This window comes from Carcharhinus amblyrhynchos, unplaced genomic scaffold (assembly GCF_965287045.1).
Source record: "Carcharhinus amblyrhynchos unplaced genomic scaffold, sCarAmb.v2.hapA scaffold_44, whole genome shotgun sequence".
Lineage (NCBI taxonomy): Eukaryota > Metazoa > Chordata > Chondrichthyes > Carcharhiniformes > Carcharhinidae > Carcharhinus > Carcharhinus amblyrhynchos.
The window spans coordinates 2,856,504-2,879,049 of NW_027649785.1; the positions used below are offsets into that span (position 1 = coordinate 2,856,504).

Below are 22,546 nucleotides of genomic sequence, written 5' to 3' on the forward strand. Positions count from 1 at the left end.
CATAAGCATCCTTTTCACATCAACACTCAAGCTTTCAAGAGAATTTTATATTTATCCCAATGAGATCACCTCTCATTCTTCTAATATTTGACAGTTATAGACTCATCGTCCTCAACATCTCCTCATGGAGCAACTTTCATCCAGGAATTATTCTAGTGAAACTTTGCTGTACTGCATCCAAATACATCCATCCTTAGGCAGAACCAAAACCATACACACTACTCCAGCTATGATTTAATTGGGTGTTTTGTTTAATACATGTACAGTTGGTAAAATATACACTTTTTTAAAAAGGTTAATAGATTTTCTTTATTAAAAATCAGATTATGGCCATTAAAGTGAGAGAAAAACAGCACCAAGTGCAGATTAGCAATTTTAAATTCATTTATTCACCCACTAGTCTCACTGGCGTCTGTTGCACATTTGGCAGGTACAACGGTCACCCAGTGTCCAATCAAACCTGAGCATCAAAGAACAGATAACTTTCCTCACATGATTTTGGCAATGCAGCAACTGGGACTTGATGTTCCCAGCTCAACAATCAGCAGCTTTGATTGGTTTTTGATTGGCTATGCCTGACATTCCAGTAACTCCATACGTTGGCAATGATTCAAGTCCAGGCAATTTAAAGACTGTTCCTCCAATGATTCCACACAGCTTCAGGCAAGAAAAAACATCACACATGCCTGTTGACGGCAAGAGTCAACTTAGCCAAATTTGCTTAACAATTTCAAGTGAGAGACACTGGGATTGTTTCACTACCTTCAGACAAATATGGGATGCAAATTAAAGAGGGATGGAGTTTAGGGATTTCATGCAGGTGGAGTAAAAATGCTTTTAACATAAACAGAAAACTGTTGGCATGGATATTTCAATGGTATTGGGCAACTGGATCTCAGCTGTGTAAAGAAAAAGAAACTGACCAAGTGAGCTGGATTGCTCTACAAAACACTAGTACAGACTCAATGGGCCTAATGTTCACCTTCACTACTATTATTATCTCTCTTATGATCAGCTCCCTGTAAATTAGAAGGTATAAGGTCAGCCTGATGTATGGCATATCTTTCAAAACCACAGTCAGGTGAAGGAAATGAATTTTTCAGAAACCTGATTCTGGGATCATTGTCATGACCATCTTTGGCAATTTGAACCGATCTTTGCTGAGGCTCACGCTTTGTGCAATGGGAGAGAGCTGCAGGAACTCACACAGAGAGATATTGGCCATTGGTGCCATGGGATCAGAAATAAATTTGCTTAAACATAGGAGAAATAAACTAGCAAGATCCAAGAGTATTCAAACGGACGACAGCATTCCACAGATCAGATTCCGATACATGACAATGGTTAAAGCACCTTAACAATCCCCCAGAGCACAAGATTGTAAAAATAAACTTGACCTTTCCAAAGCTCCAATTACTGGCAGAGGGAACTGGTTTCAAGCAATTGTGCTGTTCTCCTTCATTGTGTTGCTTGGCACACAACATCCTGCTCCAGGTTAAACAAGCAGCAATGCTTCGAGACTGGCTTCCCCACAAACAGAGAATTAGTTGCTCAAGTATGTGAATAGGTCCTTAAAACTACAACTTTTTATCCGACAGCGACCTTTTACGTTACTTAAAAAGATTGCTTTCTTCAAAATGGCATTGTCTTTTAGGCACAACACTTGGAAATGTTGAGGGTAGCAAATTCAAACAAATGATAAATCTGCAGTTGCTGGAAATGGAAATAGGAAATCCATGAGGAAAGCATAAACAGGTCAACCAGCATTTGTGCAGGGAACGGGAAGGGACAATGTCTTGGTCAGAAATGCTGATCTGCCCTGCATTTCCCTGTTCCCATTTTCAAAGCTCTCTCCCTCAAACAATTCTTTTACTTTTGGCAATCGCAACTATCAGGAAGGAAGCAGCATAGAACTTCAGAATGGTCAAGATTAGCCACCGCCTTTCCAACAGGCAAACATTGCAGATATTTCTAACTATAAAAAGCCTACATGCAGAAAAATATATTTTCACCCCTCTCCGCCTCCGCACACTCAGCCAAGCAAAGGACCGCTTCTTCAGCTATCTGGTAGATGAGTAACGATGAGATCTTCAGTTCTCTTTGAAGGGCTGATTCTGAGACGAGTACTTTAGGAATACATAGTGAGCTGCAGCCACTAGAACACAGAATGGGAGAGTCATTAGCCAACAGTCGTCTATTTGTAATATCCTCAATGCCACTTTCTGTTATTCATAAGAGACAAGTTATATATGTACCACACAGTGTGGGTTCTATTACCAGATTAGCAACCCGGAGGCCAGAACTAAAACAAAAATGACAAACACTAATTCCAATCCTACCACAGTGACCCAAGACTTTCAACTTAAAAATCAAGAAATAAAAAGTGAAAGGGGGCCAGAGTGACTGAAGCCTTTGGATTGTTAGAAATACAACTGGTTCACTCATGACCCTTTAGAAAGGAAACCCAATGCCCCTATGTGACTCCAGTCCACCCCCAGATGGTTGACTCATATGAACAGATAAATTAGGAGGAGTAGGCCACTCAGCCCCTCCAGCCTGCTCCCCCGTTTCATAAGATCATAGCTGATCTGATTGCAACCTCAACCTCACATTCCTGCCTATCCCCAATAACCTTTCATCGATCCTCTGAAGTGTTTAACAAGCCACTCATGGTAAACTAGGGGTGAAAAGTAAATCCCACATCCAGAAAAGCGAATTAAAACAAATACAAACTCCCATTGTAATGACTTTACCGAGGCCTATGACCCCTCTGACTGAGGCAGTAATGGCTGTCCAATCAGGGAGTCCTGGCTGTACATAATGTAGAGTGTCAGGGTTATTGGTACTCTGTCAATAACACTCAGACAGGCATTTCCTCGTACAATGTAAATACGTCTAAATTCAATGAAGGGACACCAGCCTCAGTACATTATTTCACCCATTCCCAAAGGTACAAATCTTAATGTTATGCACAGTTCAACACAAACTTCTTTCCTTTACACTTAAGGGAAGTCCTAGTTTCCTTGTTGAAGTTCTGACTGGCAGACAAACCTCATCACCATGTCTGAACCTTCAAACCGAGTTTTATTGTTTGGCAATATGAAGTGTTCACACAGCCCTACTGCTATGCAGTTTGATAAAGTCAAAGATTAGCAGCCCACAGTGCAGGAGCAGTAAAGCTGACAGCTCCCATAGGACAGTAAACAGACCAAATTCAATTTGGATCCAGAACCTACGCCAATGGTGGCGGTGACAATTCAAATCCATTAAGACACTTGCAGGCAAAGGATGACCCACAGAAACTCTGCACTTGATTGAGCACCATTTTCTTTGTCTCAAGTGGCCAAACATGCCAACTTGGCATCTACCATGGGCTAAACATACCAGCCAATGTGGCATCAACCATGGGCTAAGCCAAGGTCCCATATCAGTTTCACAAAGAATCAATCATCGAATAGAATTACGAATGGTCACAGCTCTGAAGGTGGCCATTTGGCCCGTGTGTCTGTGCCAATTCCCTGAAAAACTAACTCAGAGACTCACTCCCCATCTTCTTCGGCAATCCTGCAAACATTTTCTCTTCAGAAAGCCGTGATTACGTTCATGCAGGCAGCATATTCCAGATTTGTTACACGATAAAGATTTTCCTTATACACCTTAAATCTGTGCTCCCTTGATCCTGCTGCCAATGAAATCAGCTTGACCCAATCTACTCTGTCCAGAACCCTCACGCATTTGAAAACCTCTCAGAAATCTCATTTCAACCTTCTCTTTTCCAAGGAGAAGAACATAATGTGAAGGAATCTAGCTCAGGTAAAATGGAACTAAGACTGATGAGGAAAACAGTAACAGAACAATGGGTGATCATTGAAGAGGAGATGTTCCAGTTACATTCCAACAAGGGTGGTACAATGGCATAGTGCCCTGCCCTGCTACCACACAATGCCAGGGGCCCAGGCTCAATTCTGGCCTTGGATGACTGTGTAGAGTTTGCACATTCTCCCTGTGTTTGCATGGGTTTCCTCCAGGTGCTCCGGTTTCCTCCCACTGTCCAAAAAATGTGTGGGTTAGGTGGATTGGCCAGACTAAGTGCGTGGGATTATGGGGACAAGGTAGAAGGGAAGGCCTGGGTAGGATACTCTTTCGGAGAGTTGGTGCAGGCTTGATGGGCTGAATGGTCTCTGTACTGTAGGGTTTCTAAAACCAGGACTCTTTGAGTGAGGAGGAATGATGATGATGAAAGGAATGATGATGAGTGTATGATGCACATTGGGCGAATTCTTCAAGTAAACAGACATGGTCCACAAAGGTCCGATTCTGGCATCCAGCTTCTGAGGTGGTAAGTTCAGAGCTTCCAGCAGCTCTCTGACTCAGATTGTTCTAGATATCTCCCTGGTTTGGTGGTGGTGGTGGTGGTGGTGGTGGTGGTGGTGGTGGTGGTGGTGGGTGGGTGGGTGGGGGGGGGGGGGAGGGGAGGGTATAGGGAGGAGGGTCAGATGGCTCTGTTGTTCGGGGGCAGGGGGAGGTGAGGCCGCTACCACTCTGCATGCAAATCAGTTGGTGGTGGGGGGGGGGGGGAAAGAGTCCACTGCCACTATGTGCAGTGGTGGTGGTGGGGGGTGGAGAGGAGGCAGGAGGCTGTGATCAGTCTGGGTAGTCGGGGAGGGGGGTGGAATGATAAGGGGGACAGTATGTTGTGGGGGTGGGAGGAGGCATTAAAATCAGGCCCAGGAGCAATGTGGCAAGGGAGCATTTTTCTAATTTTTTTTTTTACTGAGCATGCATAGTTGAAGGCTCCAATCAGAGCAGCAGTGTTTCAGGTGTGATAATCCTGCCCGCACGATTCAGAATCGCTGATAATTTTTGTTTAGGCAGAGTGCGTATGGCACGGGGGGTGCAGGGGGGCAGGGCAGAGAACAGGTGACATAGCTTTAAATTAAGGGGTGGTCATTATAGGACGGATGTCAGAGGTAGGTTCTTTACTCAGGAGGGTAGTAAGGGCTTGGAATGTCCTGCCTGCAGCAGTTGTGGACTCGCCAACTTTAAGGACGTTCAAATGGTCAGTGGATAGGCATATGGATAACACTGGAATAGTTTAGGTTAGAGGGTTATTCGATTGCGCCAACCAGTGGAACCAACATCGAGGGCCGAATGGCCTGTACTGCGCTGTAACGTTCTATGTTCTAGGTCTAAAAGTCAGATCTGAAACACTCCAGATTCAGCACTTAGAATCAAAATGGTAAAATCGGGCCCTATGACTCACTCCTCAGAACCTGATCCAGCTGTATCTCCTTTCTGATTAGACTGGAGACACTTGCTGTAGAAAACTCTCCTGAACACAATCTAGAAACCCTCAACTCTTCCATAATATTAATATCCATTTAGAATAAAGACGCTCATTATGACAGCTCTATCATTGTTGCATTGCAGTGCGATTTTGTTCCTCTTTCTTTTCCACCAATTGGTGGAATAAGCAAAGATCTCAAAGGTATCGGTGTGGGATGGTTGAAATCCCTGTTGAAAGGGAAGGGTGACCTTACCTCTACTATGTTAACTTTGATAGTGCCATTATTGTCCTTATCCAGAGTTTTGAATGATCCTGCAAGTGAAACAGAAGAAGAAAGTGAAGTCCAACCAGCTCTGACCAACAATGACACATTCAGACAGCGACTCTAAAGCAGCAAGAGATGTCTTGAGGCACCCTTCAGGAGCGACCAAACTAAATCTGACACCAAGCCACACAAGGAGATATTGGAACAGGTGATCAAGGCAATGGTTTTAAACAGCTTGAAGGGGGAAAAGGCAGTCAGAGAGGTGGTAGTGATGGAATTCTAGAGCTCAGGGTACAGGCAGTTGAAGACAAGATAATAATGAAGCAAAGGAAATCAGGGCTGCACAAGAGGCCAGAATTAGAAGAACACAGACTTTGGGTTTGCTGGGCCGGCCTAGGAAACAGAGACTCCAAAGAGTCAGGATCAGAGAGGAATTTGAAAACAGGGGAATTAATTTTTTTAAACCAAACAAGGAATCCCCTGGGAGTTGATATCAGTCAGTAAGGGCAGAGGTATGAGTAAACTGGAGTTTTGGTGTGAATGAGGGGCACAACTTGGAATGAGTTCAAGTTTATATTTTCATCTTAAGTACAGGGGCTAATTGGTGCTGTTCAGCGACTTCTAAACCTTGGATCAGGGAGGTGGTAGTGTAGTCATAATGTCACTGGACTAGTAATCCACAGGCCTAGCCAATACTCTGAAAACACAGGTTCAAATCCCACCACAGCAGATGGTAGAATTGAAAGCTAGCTTCAGTAATGGTGACCAGGAAACCACTGAATGTTGTTAAAATCCCACCTGCCGTCCTTACCTAGTCTGGCCTCCATGTGACTCCAGAGCCACAGCAATATTGTTGACTCCTAAATGCCCTCTGAAGTGGCCGAACGAGACACAGCTCAAAGGCAATTAGGGATGGGCAACAAATGCTGGCCCAGCCAGAGATATCCACATCCCATAATACAATAAAAAGGTTAAAGCTACAGCAATTAAAAAAACTTTTAGATGACTGGTGGGGAGAGGAACAAGGGAGGGAGGTTAAAAAAATAAAGATTTGTAGTTTAGCTAAAATTTTTTTTAACGACTATGCATAGCTGGAAATGGAAGCAGATTCAAATCATAGTTTTCATAAGAGAATTGGATAAATACTTGGAAATGACAAATTTTTCAAAGGAAATGAGCAAAGGGACTGGGACTAATTAGAAAGCTCTTTCAAAGAGATGACACAGACAGTAAGGACCAAAACAGCCTCCTCCTGAGCTCTGTGATTAATGACACAATTATAACAAAGTGACTGAACACAACATCTTGGACTGCTACTGTTTACAGATTTTAGAATTCCATTTTCCCTTTCCAAACAAATTTGCACATAAACCTTTTTCAAAGTCAGCTTGAGGTTGCAATTAAGAGTACACAGCTCACTGCAGAAAAATGTGGCTTTTTAACCACATCTAGGAGGTTGGATAAAACCCAGAGCAGATGCAAAACAAAGACTCATCTGACACAGGCAACATATTCCCATTTTGGGAAATCACATGCTTTGGATCTCAGTCAGCTCCTAAAAAATTTGGGCAGGATCTGACACAGTTTTCCCTCCTATTGGGCTGTGTCCAACCTTCAGCCTACGATTGCCACAAGGTCCCTGAATTCGGGCTCCTAGTAACCAGGCAAAGGAATATTATTTATCACAGGACTTGTTAGTCAAAGTTTACAGGAGGAAAACTGGCTATTCAGCCTTACTAGTTTATGCTCAGTTTGGTTCCTTCCACCCCTCCATATCTAACACATCAATGTATCACAAACACAAGAGCAAAATACTGATGCTGGAAACCTAAAGCAAGAACAGAAAATGCTGGAGATGCTCAGCAGGTCATGCAGCATCTGTGGAGAGGGAGAAACAAAGTTAACATCCCAGGTTGATGACCTTTCATCAGATGTCAGACTGTCCTGATGAAAGATCATCGACCTGAAATGTTGGGCAAAGTTTTCTGCTCCTGCAGGTGCTGAGCTGGTGAGGCAGGAAGGGTGTTTAATTGGGTGGGATGTTGATGTACCTCCAGAATTAAAGTTCTGGGTGGGACCTTCTCGCCCCACCACCTAAACACTGAAGTGGCCACTTCATGACCACTGTAAGAGCCTCTTCCCACTGCTGCCGGCATTGACTCAGCCCCAGGCAGGGCTCCCAACAACTGGTACGAGAACATGGGTCGCCTGCAACCCAAAATGGATGTTCCCTCACAAAAATCAATGTGTCCAATTGAGGGCATTAGACACAGAGCTAGCCAGCAAGAGCCACCCCCTTTCCCTGGCTTTCTAACAGCCTTTGACTCCTATCCCCCGTCACTTTTGTTTCTCCTGGGACTCCAGCAGGGTGGGGGAGGGAAGAGACTGTTCCAATAAAAGCAATGCCTCCTCTGTGGAGCTGTCAACTTCTGATTTGCTGCAGCGGCAATGGGTGGGCAGTATTTCCACCTCTAAGGGATTGGATTCTGAAGGAAGGCCCAGTGGTGTCCCCTCATCTGCCCGATTGGCTCAAGATTCAGTGAAATCATGGGCCCTCCGAAGAAAGGAGCAGCAAACACAGATCTCACACTGGCTCTCCAGCAGCAGGTGAGACCCTCACCACCAACAGAAGATGCCAGCTGTTAACTCTCTGCTGAATGTTTCCAGCAGTTTTGTTTTTATTCCCATCAACACATCCATCAATTCCTTTCTCCCTCGTGTGTGTGCACGCGTATGCATATATAGCTAGCTTCCCTTGGAATACATCTGTTCTTTTCACCTTGACTGGTGCTACCGAGTTCCAGATTCTCTGGGGGTAAAGATGTCTCTATGGAATTCCTTATTGTACTCACATTTAACTGCCTCTTGTTTTGGGCGCCTGCACAAATGGAAACTTGCTGAATAACTTGGAGAGGCAGTGGCCTAGTGGTATTATCACTGGACTAGTAATCCAGAGATTCAGGGTAATGCTCTGGGTTCAAATCTCACCATGGCAGATGGTGGAATTTGAATTCAATAAAAATCTGAAATTAAAAGTCTAATGATGACCATGAAACCATTGTTGATTGTTATAAAAACCTATCATCTGGTTCACGAATGTGCTTTAGGGAAGGAAATCTGCCAACCTTACTCAGTCTGGTTTACTTGTGACTCCAGATCCACAGCAACGTGGTTGACTCTTAACTGCCCTCTGAAATGGCCAATCGGCTGTATAGGGCATTGGTGAGGCCGCAGCTGGAGTAGTGTGTGCAGTTTTGGTTGCCGCACTTACGCAAGGATATTTTGGCCTTGGAGGGAGTGCAGAGGAGGTTTACTAGGCTAATACCAGAGTTGAGGGGGTTGAGCTATGAGGAGAGGCTGAATAAACTCGGCTTGTACTCGTTAGAGTTTAGAAGAATGAGGGGAGATCTCATTGAGACGTATAAGATGATGAATGGGATGGATAGGATAGAGGTGGAGAGACTCTTCCCGCTCAGAAAGGACAGTAGGACTAGGGGGCACAGCCTCAAGATAAAGGGGGGGGAGGTTTAGAACGGAGTTGAGGAGGAACTTCTTCACTCAAAGGGTGGTGAATCTCCGGAATTCTCTGCCCGTTGAAGTGGTGGAGGCTGCCTCGCTAAATATTTTTAAGACGCGGGTTGATGGGTTTTTGATAAGCGAGGGGATTAAGGGTTATGGGGAGAGGGCAGGAATGTAGAACTGAGCCACTTCAGATCAGCCATGATCTTATTGAATGGCGGGGCAGGCTCGAAGGGCCAGATGGCCTACTCCTGCTCCTATTTCTTATGTACTTATGAGACACTCCGTTCAAGGGACAATTAGGAATGGGCAATAAATGCTGACCTAGTCAGCGACTTTCAGGCCACTCTATCAGAAAGGAGAGCTCCAGTCTGGTCAGACCTCCCTAATGTCTCAGTTTTGGAATTATCTATGTTAATCTGTTTTGCACTGTGATTAACACACACTGTACTGGAAATAAAACAAACAAGTTTCAAACACAGCAACAATGCACAATATCTCCAATATTGATGCCTTACAGAATCTGAAGAAGTTTTCACAAGATTTATTCCAGTCAGATTTGTCCATTGTCCATATGATTACCAAATGTTCAATGGATGACAACAGAATCCCACTTACTGAGCATTGCATCCAGTCGGACTAAGCAGGCAATGTAGTTGTCAAAGTCCATGTCGCCAGATTCATTGGCATATCGGCGATACAGCAAGCGGTAAAGATCATCATTCAGAGGATATCCTGAGAGAAGAGAAGGATATCTTAATTGGGTGGGATGTTGTTGTACCTCCACAATTAAACCCCATCAAACCCTGACCTGTCACCATAGTGGAATGCTCTGTATACCCACTTCAGAGTTACAACTTGTAGTCACGATATATAATGATACTGCTATACCACACAGGAACGCTTATGTCAGCTCTCTCACCCTTTACAGCTCTCTTCTGAAGGTTATTGCATCATGTCAACTACCCTCCCAAACCTTATTCATGCACAAGTCCTTCATTTGGAAGTTGACAAGACTGCAGTCAGCTCCTAGGGGCATAGTCATATCATTGGACAGCATCAAGAGCAAGAACTTTGCCCAACCCCTTTTCTCTAAAAACTACAGCACTGAGATCATTCACTACCCGACAACACAAGCTCCAAAATCCTGGTGGGGCAGCTCTTCGTTAACATTTCATTCTCAGGATGTGGGATTCAATAGAGAGATGGACACTTACTATTTGTCCATCAGCTGCCTTCAGAAGATGCTGATGGAAGTATGCCAACATACTGATACAGAGGACGAGTGTCAGGATTCTGACCCCATGAGAAAGAATTGTGATAGTGTTTCCTAGTCAGGACGATGAGCATCTTGTGCTCTTGACAGAGATTACTGATTTTGAAAGTGTTGTTGAAGAAGTCTTGAAGAGTTTGGTACTAAAACAACTAGCAATGGTCATTGGGAAGGTTTTTAATAGAATCCATTCATTTATCAACTATATCTTGAGGGCAAAGGAGTGAAGGCATTCAGAATGCTTTCAAAGTCTCAAATATTGCTGAGTTTTTTTTTCAGTCAGTAGATGTGGACTGTCCATTTGATAATACCTCAATTTAGAGAACACTTAACAAGGTTCCATTAGAGAGAACTGTAAAGGATAAGAGTGCACAACGGTAATAAACTAGCTGGATAATGGTAGACGAGTCAATCATGTGACATAGGAAGAGTTGGAAAATGCTGTCTAATATGCCCGTGGCACCCCTTTCTCTCCGCTGCCGGTCAGTCCACCGGTCCTGTTCTATCTCACCTGCAGCTTCGAATGCCCCAGGCAGTTCCCGGCTGTTAATTGTTCCCGATTTGTCAGCATCAAATCTTTTGTAGACAGCCTGCAGGGATGAATTACACAGCGAGTTCAAACTCCATAGATGTGGCCAGAGTAAATGGTCCAGAGCACAAATTCATTGTAAAAACAATAACATTATTCACCCTAAACCAGCAACTCAAATGTTTACTCTTTAAGCACGTGCACTGAGGCTGAAAGTGTTGCACGATTTGGGATATACATTTCCCACCGCGGTGCAGTCATTAATAGAACTGCAGCCCAGAAATGTTGGTCAGTGTTAGCAACGCAAATACTTTTCCAGAATGGAAGCGAAACTCAGTGTTTGAGTAAGACTTCAGGTGAATGTCGGAGATCAGTATGGAAACTGAAACCTTTCATCAGGAATCATGCAGCAAGACACCTCACTTCTCTGAGGAGACCAGTAAGTGTAGGATTGTTAAGAGCCAGACTCTGGGGGGATGGCAGAGTGTTGCTAATATCACTAGTTAAAGCTATCCAAAGGGCCAGGCTAAAGATCCAAGGATACGTCCCATCAGGGCAAATGGTGGAATTTAAATTAAGCTAACAAAATATAGAACCAACAGCCTTAATAACGGTGACCATATTGTAAAAACCTACTTGGTTCACTCACATCCTTTAGGGAAGGAAAACTGCCATCCTTACCTGGGCTGGCCTACATATGACTCCAGAGTCACAGCAATGTGGCTGACTCTTAAATACCCTCTGAAACGTCTAGCAAGACACTCAGTTAGCGATGGACAACTAATGCTGATCCAGCCAGCGACTCCAACATTCCAAAAACTTGAGGGACTCCACATAACATTAATGTTAGAGGTAGGCCACCCAGGGGTGATGTCTGGAAACAGTTCTTCAAGAAAGGCCAGAGGAAATCTAGAATTCTGTTTCCACCCAAAACTGCCAGCATTGGGGGCACTCGAAATGGCAAAAACAACACCAAGGTTTTTGCTGGGAAAGTATTTTTCAGAGATTTGGAACGAATGGAATGAAAATACAGGTCAGCTAAAATGGATCAGAATTTTGGAGTAGAGAATGATTTCTCCAATTTCACTGCATAACCAGTTAATTTTTCATATCGGAAATGGTGCACCTTTAAACATCAACACTTGAATTAGCTCATGTGAAATATGGCACATGAAATTCAATATAGAGAAGCGAGAAATGACTCATTTGGGAGGGAGAATGTGGAGACGCAATGCAAAGGGTGCAATTCTAAAGGGGGTCTAGGAGCTGAGGAACTGGGAATATGCGTGTATAAACTATTCAAGGAGGCAGGGCAGGTTAAGAATTAATAAAGTACAAATGACCCTGGGCTTTATAAACAGGAGTGGAGAATAGATGTATAAAGACATTATAGTGAACCTTTATGCACTGGTTTAGCCTCAACTAGAGTATTCTGGACACTGCACATTTGGAAGTACACGAAGGCATTAGAGAGCATGCAGGAAAGATTCTCAAGAATGGCTCCAGGGATGAGCAAGTTCAGTTTTTGCTCGAAGGTTCAGGAGGGCTTTGATAGAGTTCCAAATCAGGAGGGATCTGTTGTCATTATTCAAAGGATCGAAGATAAAAGGACATAGTTTCAAGACAACTGGCAAAAGAAGCCTTGGTGACAAGAGGAAAATCTATTTCTTTTTTAAACTCCAGTGGATACACTGCCTGAGGGTGTGATAGAGGCACATTCAATCAACGCCTTCAAGAGAGAATTGGATTGTTATCTAAAAATAATTTCAGAGCTATTGGTGAAGGTAGGGGGAGTGGGCACTAGGCAAGTTGCTTTTGCAGAGTTGGTAAGAGATGATGGGCTAAATTGCATTCTTCTCTGTTGTAACCATTCTGTGATATCTAGGACATTTAAGTGAGATAGCACTTAAGAAGCCCACACAGATAAAGATCAAGTCCAAGTAACTTGGCGGTGGATTGATACATGAAAGGGGGCAGTGGACCTGCATGTTGAATAGTCAGATAATTATCAGAGGGGAAAAAAGATACTGGGTAAAAGAATACAAGCCTTCTGACATGATTGCAGGGATAGCAGTGCATCGTTAGTCAGAGGTACCACTATCTGACCAGGCAAGTTTAGCAAGCTTCTTAGAAACAATGAAAAATGAGGGGTTTGCAATACAGCTGTTAAGATAGAAGTGATAAGAAAGGGTATTAAGGGAGAGCTGCTAGACCAGACAACAAACCACAACAAGTCTTCCACACAAAGTAGATTGTGTGTTGTACAGTTAACTAACATACAGGCAGCCATTATTAAACTAACTAACCAGGAAAAAAACCGGCTTGATATTGTATTCAGGACAATGATATCTACTACTGATCAGGGCCAGCTTTGCTGATATATCAGCTTTCATTTTATGTACCATTGTGCAAAATTAATCAAATCTGAACTTACATTATATTTAGAAGCAAAGTATTGATTTAATTACCTATTGAACGTGGAATGTTCTGATCCACATGGTTTAGAGACACCACGGCCACTATCACAATATAACCAGTGTACAGTGAGCCTTGGGGTAGCAATTACTCAGCATATACTGAGCTCTATACAGACACAGGCCTATATCTTTATACTACACATTATATTTCAACATATACATACCTGCCACATCTTAATTTTGTTCCAAAGGTACTTGAATTCTTCAAAGCCCAGTCTCCCAGTGCTGTCAGCCTAAACTATTTGGTTAAGACAGTGTAACAAACTCAATTGTACACACAAAAAGTTCAAACAACTCTCACAAAAGAGAGACTTGCATTTATATTGCACTTTTCACAACCACCGGACATCTCAAAGTACTTTTGGAAGCATGTTCACTATTGATAATTTTGGATGAGCTAAAGTTTAGAGGTTCAAACATTAGCTGGAGCACAGGGGAAATTGGGTGGTGTTAGAGATTGAAATAGGCAGTCAAAGTGATAGCATAGTTATGTGGGCAGCAGATCATCTCAGGATCAGACATGACACCACAATGGCAAACAGACTGATGGTGGGAGGAGTCCAGAACCAGGCATCACAATCTGATGATACTATGTAGACCATTTTGAACTGAGATGGGGAGACATTTCTTCGCCCAGAGAGTGGTCAGCCTGTGGAATTCACTACCACATCAAGGAATTAAGGCCAAAACATTGTATATTTTCAAGAAGCAGTTAGACGTAGCTCTTTAGGTAAAGGGGATCAAAGGATATGTTTGCGGGGGGGGGGGGGGGGGGGGGGGAAATCAGACTATTGAGTTGGAGGATCAGGCATGATCATAATGAACAATAGAGCAAACTCAAAGGACCAAATGGCCTGCTTTTCTATGTTTCTAGATCGATCAGTCTTGCACTGTTCCCAGGGAGAGGGATGGAATTAGTAGGTAGGGCATAGAATTTGGAACAGGAAAGTTAAACAATAGCTTCAGGCTATCTGATACTTAATTAGAGGAGATTTCTGCTCATCCAGCACTGGTTAAGTTGTCTGACAACTTGGCGACGTGGAGGTGTTGCAGCACACGAATGCCAACGGTGGCTCTGGATAATGTAGCCAAGGGGCAGCACGTCGATGAGAAATAGGAGGGGACCCCAGAGGCAAATCCAATAGGAGCGGTTTGGATTGGCTGAGGATTGGAAAGTGTAGGCCAGTGAGCACAGAGGGGGGTGATGGGTGAATGGGATTTGGTCCAATAGAACCTCTCCAATTAGACAGAGAAGAACGGGTGGATGCACTTCCACACAGCTGGATACTGGTGAAGGGTTTATAGTGCAGACTGGTGTTACAATCACATTAAAAGCTGCAGGAAGGTCAAGGAGGAGATTTGTTGGTTTGGTTACTTGTGGCTTGGGTTTACGAGAGTTAAACTACACTTACCCAAATCAACTTTTATTCTCTGTCAAAGGAAGACTTTGGATCATTCCCTCCATCACAGTCCCCCAACCCTCTGATGAGAGTAAACAAACCCAGAACAGACTAGTGATGGAGCATGGAATCATCCATCAGTGTTCAGCAACTCAGGCGGTGGGAGAGAAAAGACTGGGATGACAGTGCAGACTCAATGGGCTGAAGGGGCTCATCTGCACTATGAGATTCTGCAATTCTAGGTGAGACCCTCAGCCAGTGCTTGGGAACAGAAAATTAGATCTGTTTTTTTGCAGGAGGATACATCCATAACAGCGACCATACTGCGGCAGGACTCCAGGCTGAAACCATCAGTCTGCAGATCGGAATCTGTGGGAAAACATGAAAATTTAAACTATCAATCTCGGTCATCCAAAAAGGATGGAATCAGAGACTTGGCAGATCAAAGACTGGCACCTTGGATTCCTGGATTATTCAATTTTAAACACTATCACTTTAATTTTAGTGAATCAGTTTCTTTCATAACCATTAAGGGTTGTAGGTACACTCAGTGCCGTTAGGGAGGGAGTTTCAGGTTTTTTTGACCCAGCGACAGTGTAGGAGTGGCGAGGAGGCTGCTCCAAAAGACAGTAGTATACTTATGAGTGGTCCTTACTGAAGTAAATACATTTAGGAGTGATGTGTCTTATAACAGCATTCTTTGGGAGTATATCTGACTGCACAATATTTATGAACTACATAGCGCTTGTTTAATTTAACCATTTTAAATAAAGTTTGCTTTAGTTTTTAAAAATGTGGAATCTTGTGGCATGATTTTAATAGTGAAAGTGAGATTGCAGATCCAATATAATTGTTGCTTAACAACCTCTGAAATAGCAAGCATTTGACTAAGAACAAAGAAAATTACAGCACAGTAACAGGCCCTTCAGCTCTCCAAGCCTGCACCAACCATGCTGCCCGACTTAACTAAAACCGGTATCCCTCTTTTCCCATCCTATTCATGTATTTGTCAAGATGCCCCTTAAAAGCCACTACCGTATCCACTTCCACTACCTCCCCTGGCAACGAGTTCCACCCTGTGTAAAAAAATCTGTCTCATACATCGCCTTCAAACCTTGCCCCTCACGCACTTTAAACCTATACTCCCTAGTAAACTGACTCTTCCACCCTGGAAAAAAGCTTCTGACTATCCACTCTATCCATACCTCTCAATCTTGTAAACTTCTATCAAGTCACCCCTCAACCTCTGTCGTTCCAGTGAGAACAAACCAAATTTTTCCAACCTCTCCTCATAACTAATGCCCTTCATACCAGGCAACATCCTGGTAAATCTTCTCTGTACCCTTTTCAAAGTTTCCACATCTTTCTGGTAGTATGGCGACCAGAATTGAACTCTATATTCCAAGTGCGGCCTAACCAAGGTTCTATAAAGCTGCCTTGCCAATTTTTAAACTCAATACCCCAGCCGATGAAGGCAAGCATGCCATATGCCTTCTTGACTACCTTCTCCATCTGTGTTGCCACTTTCAGTGACTTGTGTACCTGTACACCCAGCTCCCTTTCCCTATCAATACTCTTAAGGGTTCCGCCATTTACTGAATATTTCCCATCTGTATTAGATCTTTCAAAATGCATTACCTCACATTTGTCCGGATTAAACTCCATCTGCCATCTCTTCGCCCTAATATCTGATCTGAAAACCTACACCTCCCAAAAAAAAGCACAAATTTCGCAGAATGGACTCAAAGGGTTAAGCTGCAAGGACAGACTAAACAAACCACTGTTGAACTGAACATGCATAAATGGGGAACTGGATCAAAGTTGAAGATCTTAAGGAGAAGATTGACAGAAATTATTTCTGCTTGCTGGAGAGTCTAGAACTAGGAGATAGATACCTTATGGTGATAAAATGAGTGCAATTAATATATATATATATATTTTGCTTAAGGGCAATGTTTAAAATTTCAGATTTATGCTGCCGGCAGCCAATGTGTCTAGAAAACATTTAGCTCGAAGGTGTGAAAGCAAGGTAGTAACGCATTTTCAGCTAGGAATTTGTTATTCAGATAGAGCTAATGGACTTGTATTTATACAAGTAGTTCTCCTGGGATTTCTGATTAAAGTTGATTAACAGGGTCATGGGATAAACTGGGTATGTAGCAGAGAAAGGTGTTTAATGTTTTAGAATTGCAGTTCGAGCTAGGGGGTCTGCAGAAGACAGCTATTCTGAAACCCATTTTCTCTCTCAAAGTTTCAAGACTGTTAACACAATTTATAGCATGTATAAATATGGTTGCTAACTGTATTTAAAGTGGCATTTAAGTCTCTAAGAGGAACGTTGCTTATTTAGAACTTAAATAGCCAGAAGGTAGAATGTAAAGATTCTTCTTTTCAATTTTAAATATTGTTCAAATATTGATTCATTTGTCAAAGTTACATTGAATCCCTACAGTGCAGAAAGAGGCAATTTAGCCCATTAAATCTGTACCAGCCTTCTGACAGAGCACCCCACCCAAGCTCCATCCCCGTTTCCCCATGTATTTGCCCTGCTAATCCCCTAACTTACACATCTTGAGACACCAAGAGGCAATTTAGCATGGCCAATTCACCTAATCTGGACATCTTTGGACTATGGGAGGAAACTGGAGCACTCGGAGGAAACCCACACTGACACAGGGAGAACATGCAAACTCCACACAATCACCCGAGGCCAGAATTGAACCCAAGTCCCCTAGTGTTGAGGGCAGCGCTAACCACTGTGTTACCCTAATATTTAAACTGTGTTATTAAATAAAGTTTGTTTTACTACACAAAGGTCCCAAATTTGTCAATGGAATCATTCCTGGAGTGAAGTATCCTTTCTTCACATTTACTGCTAAAATAGAAACATTGTTAGGGTCCAGCCTAGCTTCCTGATATAACTTGGGGTTCTGGTCCAGCACCCGAACACCGATAAAAATAAAAGGCAGAGCTTTTAGGAATGAAATTAGAAAACAATTCTTCAAAAAGGGTTGTAGACATTTGGAACAGTCTTCCACAAAGGACAATTAATGCTAGATCAATTAATCAATCTTAAAACTGAGAGAGGTAGATTTACGTTAGCCCCAGGGTATTAAAGAATAATGAGCATATGCTATTAGGTCATAGTTCTGGAACAGTGCTAGAACCCACAAATATCTGCCTTAGTCTCAAAATGGCCACCACCTGAGTCAGACTGATACCTACAAAGATCAAGTTGATATTAGCACACCGTGCTGAGATGCGATGTCAAGGCCATGAAAAATAAAACCATTACTTACGTTTGCTCACAATTTTGTTGAGAATGTTCTTCAGCTCCAAAGGACTCACTTCCATGTCCTGCAAAGAACCAGATATTTCTTAGAATAAATCACATGTGCTTTGATCTAAGAGAATGTCCCAAATCCCATTCTTTCCTGGGGGAATACAAGGCAAGAACGTCTCCTAACCTAGAACATCTTGCTTTCAACATGAAACAAATGTGAATCTCCATATTGGGATACATCTTGTTCTCTCCTCACCTCCCTGCTTTTATGAATGACAATGAGAAGTTATTGTTTAAACTTGAAAAATAGATCAGATCATTTCTCTCAAATTTGGGGTTTTCATTAATCTGAGCACTGTGATAGGATATCATCTTGATTCAAGAGTTGAACTTCAACCCGATGAAAATGATGAATCTGCTTCCCTCTTGCTTCAAGTTAGCTCCCTTATTCATCAAACCTGACTGACCACCACCCACCATCTGCTGGATTTTTCCACAAGCACAAGAGGGAGCCCGATGGATATCCTCTCTCCTCACTCACAAATCCCAGCCAAAAGGAGCCAGGTGTCAGCTTAGCATCTTCCTGGAGTAATGGCAAGGAGTAGAAAGGGAATGCTCAGAATTCATGGTGAATGAATGCTTGGGACAGAGGAGCAGAAATGGAAGCAAATTGAGGCAGCCTGGATGAGAAAATGTTCCCCTACACAGAGCCCCACGGGGGACACAGCATTCCACCCCCTGGGACACAGCCCTGCGGGGGGGACACGCAACAACCCTCCCCTTCCCCAGGTCACAGCCCTGTAGGGGACACACAGCCGACATCCCCCCCCCCCAGGGCACAGCCCCGTGACTGCTCTCCTGATTCACCAACAGAAGAACTGACCATTTCAGATGATTTCTCAGTCGAACTCCCAATCATGAGAGAGGGCTATGAAAACTCAGGATTCCATCCCAGACATTGACCAGCTCACTCTGTCTCTAGCCACTGCATCCCCCCCACTCACACACCCCCTTCCCAGGAATACAGTAATCGTGCTGCCAGTAATAGAGAAGGAAACCTGACAGCAGTAGAGTTGTTTTTATTTTCTGCAGGACACCAGAAGGTAGTCCACCACACCACCAACTCTTTCATTGCATGCTCTTTATATCGTGTGAATGAAAGCAACTCTAGCAGCAATCTCGCCACTCATTCCTTCGGCAAATGAGAGCAATAATTAAAACTGGTCCCTGAAATCGCAGGTGTGTGAAGCAGAGATACACACAGCATCACAAGTGTGTGGGACAGCTGCCAGTCACCACTCATAGGTGTGAATTCACTGAACTGCCTTCATATTTTTATGAACTCAGGTTTCGAGACAATAGTTACTGAGCTGCAAATAAAAATGTAATGTTAATGCATTAAGCTTACTTATGACACTAATAAATAAATTAGTAAATAAAATTTGGAGTCCTACAGTCACTCTCCTCCCCTCTGGCCCCCTCCCCACTGACATGAGCAAGAATTGGGCAGCAATCCAACAGCTTTCAATGCAACAAAAAGGCGAGATTTAGCCCAGGGTAGGGGCGTGGGGGGTGCAATCCTCTCCCCCATCACACAAACTGTCACATGCCTAAAAGTGGAGAATGTTAGCTGCTTTTAACAGCAAGAGTGGTCACTCCAAATCCGAAGGGTAATACTCCACAAAGGATTAGTGGCGATACATTTTAAAGCAAGGATACTTCCAAAAACCTAATCATTTGTAGTAACTTCAGAGTGAAATTTAATCTCATTGCCACAAGCCCAACTGAGCAGAAAGGCAACTCAAGGTCAGTATAAATTTGCATATATTTGCATATTGTTTGACATTCTGCAAACAAAGTCATAATCCTGACAGAATTGATTAAAGGTAATCACACAAAATATTGAAGATTAGCTCCTGATTTCCAAGTAGTTGATTTTTGTTATCATAAATTACTTTGTTACCTCAGCCTTACAAAGGGTTCAAAAACTCCTTTCACAAATAAACCTCAGTAATCTCAGCATTCGCTACATTCATTCAAGTTTGTTTTTTTATTCTTTAACAAGGGGATCATTAGCACTGGGAGAAGCCCAGCACCAGAAATCCCAGGGTGTACGAGGTCCACTCCACACAAGGTGGAGACAGGTAATCAGGACCACTCAGAATCCTATTGAATTGGAATAAAGTTTAAAAACAATCAAACTAAATCCAATTCAGAGTCCCAACAAGTTGGGACATTCCCGATCCAAGCTGACAAGACAGGGCCCCCACCACCCGCCCTGGGCCCGATCCCACGATCCAGGCCGATTGGAGCAGGCATAGCTCCTCCTCCAAGGCTTGATCCTACCTGCATCCTACCCGAAAGGCCGAGATGCCGCTCAAAAAAATTGCTTCAAATGAAGCCGAGATGCAACCCAATGACCTCAACCAAGCACAGCATGTCGACACTACACCTGATCCTAGCCAAAAGGCCGAGAAGACTCAGAATCCTATAGTGCAGAAGGAGGCCACTTGGCCCATCAAGTCTGCACTGATCCCACCCAGACCCTTTCCCCATAACTCCATGTATTTACACTTGCTAGTCCCCCTGAGACTAAGAGCAATTTAGCATCGCCAAGTCACCTCTTTGGAGAGTGGGAGGAAACCCACACAATGGGGACGATGTGCAAACTCCACACAGACAGTGACCCAAGACCGGAATTGAACCCAGATTCCTGGCACTGTGAGGCAGCAGCGCTGACCACTGTGCCAATCGAGCAGGTCTGGGTGGGGCTAATAAAGGGCAGGGGGTGGGGGGTGGAGGAGCAAATGGGGAAAACACACAGATGCTCTTATTTACAGAAGAGAATCCTAAGTTAATTATTCAACGTTATTGATCAAGGTTCTGAGACTCTCTGCTCTCTCTCCGTAATCATGATGTGGGTATGCCGGCGTTGGACTGGCGTAAACACAGTAAAAAGTCTGACAACACCAGGTTTTAGTCCAACCTATTTATTTGATAATATACTCACAAGCTTTCTAATCAGTAATCTCTAAACTGTCTGTGCTTTATATGCTCTGTCTGAGGCCAGAACTCTCCATTCACCTGACGAAGGGACTAACCCCGAAAGCTTGTGAGTTTACTATCAAATAAATAGGTTGGACTAAAACCTGGTGTTGTCAGACTTTTTACTCTCTCCGTAAAACAGACAATTTGGAAATTTAAGCTCCACCCTGCTTTAGACTGACACTCTCAAGGTAGAGACAGAAAGACACAACCTGGTATATTGAACAGTGGATTCTTGTCGATGCTGAAGCCCCAGCTTGTTACGGTATTCAGAGGAAGCAGGGTTATTACAGCCGGGCCCAATGTGCTTTCCGAGCAATAACAACTGGACAGTCACAAACCCTATCCAGTTTCTTTCTTTAAACCTTCGCGAATATAACTGGAGAACTCAGTGTCTCACCCCTCTGAAACACAAGCTTGAGATTAAAACCTCAGCCTCTCCATGGGGTTCAGGTGAAGAGACTATTGCAGCAAAAAAACTTAGTCTCCGATACTTTCAGTTAACTAGAACACACTAAACCTTCAGAATATACAAACACTGATCAGAACAGATGTCAAATACTATAAAATGAGCTTTTAACACTTACATCTCCAGCCAGGCTTTTGAAGATCTGACGGAACTTTCTCTCCTCATCGTTCTCATAGGCCTCGATCTGTGAAACGTGGCGGGGCTGTTCGGCCTGTGATTAAAAAGGTCAACAGATTGGAAGAAAGGTCAACAGAGCCCAAAGCACAGGCCCGTTACATAACGTCAACACATTCTAGAACAGAACATTACAGGAAGCTAACTTCCCCACTGTCAATAATGAAAAGATATATAGAGAGAGATATCCTGGAGAAATTTACTTTGAGGTTCAAGGCCTGTGATAGCCAACACTGATAAAATACCTTCCTGGAGGTTTATCACATGATGAATCATTTAAACCTTTTGTTACTTCCCCCATCTATAGCATTTTAATAACAAGTGTCCAAAAATGTAAAATGCAACTCCCCCTGCCCCCAACACAATGATAGATCTTGCAAATTAATCTTTAATTCTAGAACAATCTGAGAGGATCGGTAACCTTTAATGCAGGATGCAACAATAGCTGAAGACAATAACTACAAGTGACATTCAGGCAGCAACTTAAGAGACCTACACTTTGATGGAGGGGAGGGAGGGAGGTCAGTGGGAGAGGGTTGTGGGGAGGGAGGGAGGGAGGGAGGGAGGGAGGGAAGGTCGGTGGAAGAGGGTTGTGGGAGGGAGGGAGTTCTACAGATTGGGTTGGGATTTATTACTTTTTTTTATTCATTCATGGAATATGGGCATCAATGCCTGGCCAGCATTACTGCCTATCTTTAATTGTACTTGAGAAGATGGTGGTGAGCTGCCTTCCTGAAACACTGCAGCCCCCCTGCTGCTCCCCCAATGTCATTAGGGAGGGAATTCCAGGATTTTGACTGAGGGACTGTGAAGGAATGGTATTTC

General features: G+C 43.4%; 1 protein-coding gene across 1 annotated transcript in view; it reads right to left on the reverse strand.

The window, feature by feature from the left end:
* Positions 1-228: 228 nt before the first annotated feature.
* Positions 229-22,546, reverse strand: part of capns1b (calpain, small subunit 1 b) — a 32,443-nt gene continuing 10,125 nt past the window's right edge. The window contains exons 4-11 of the mRNA XM_080181964.1: positions 21,666-21,758; positions 18,050-18,107; positions 15,055-15,119; positions 13,515-13,583; positions 10,856-10,934; positions 9,690-9,806; positions 5,541-5,599; positions 229-2,155 (exon numbers count right to left, since the gene is read on the reverse strand). Of these exons, the coding sequence (XP_080038090.1) occupies positions 2,129-2,155; positions 5,541-5,599; positions 9,690-9,806; positions 10,856-10,934; positions 13,515-13,583; positions 15,055-15,119; positions 18,050-18,107; positions 21,666-21,758 (567 nt within the window). The 3' untranslated portion in view covers positions 229-2,128. The remainder of the gene's footprint in view (positions 2,156-5,540; positions 5,600-9,689; positions 9,807-10,855; positions 10,935-13,514; positions 13,584-15,054; positions 15,120-18,049; positions 18,108-21,665; positions 21,759-22,546) is intronic.